This window comes from Penaeus monodon, chromosome 20, assembly GCF_015228065.2.
Source record: "Penaeus monodon isolate SGIC_2016 chromosome 20, NSTDA_Pmon_1, whole genome shotgun sequence".
Taxonomy (NCBI): domain Eukaryota; kingdom Metazoa; phylum Arthropoda; class Malacostraca; order Decapoda; family Penaeidae; genus Penaeus; species Penaeus monodon.
The window spans coordinates 1,720,770-1,721,049 of NC_051405.1; the positions used below are offsets into that span (position 1 = coordinate 1,720,770).

Sequence of the window (280 nt, forward strand, 5' to 3'; positions counted from 1 at the left end):
AGTATATGTAATGGGGCCATAAAAATTTACTTCATTATCATTCTGATTCTGTCAGGTATAATGGCAATTCTCTTCAATGGGATCGTTATGTCCCACTACACCCACTTCAACATGTCACCAGTTATGCAGATTACGATGCAGCATCTTATGCGAACACTGGCTCTTATTGCTGAATGCACAGTGTTCATTTACCTGGGACTAGCACTCTTCAGCTTCAGGCATCAGGTATGACCTGGACTTTTTCATCTCAGGTAGACATAAAGAGCCAGAGAGAGATGTA

The 280-nt window shown here is 41.4% G+C and overlaps 1 protein-coding gene across 1 annotated transcript in view; it reads left to right on the forward strand.

Annotated features, from left to right (window-relative positions):
- The window catches only part of LOC119585574 (sodium/hydrogen exchanger 8-like), a 20,369-nt gene that overhangs the window by 12,607 nt on the left and 7,482 nt on the right, over positions 1-280 (forward strand). Inside the window, exon 10 of the mRNA XM_037934241.1 lies at positions 56-225. Coding sequence (XP_037790169.1) covers positions 56-225 — 170 coding nt within the window. The remainder of the gene's footprint in view (positions 1-55; positions 226-280) is intronic.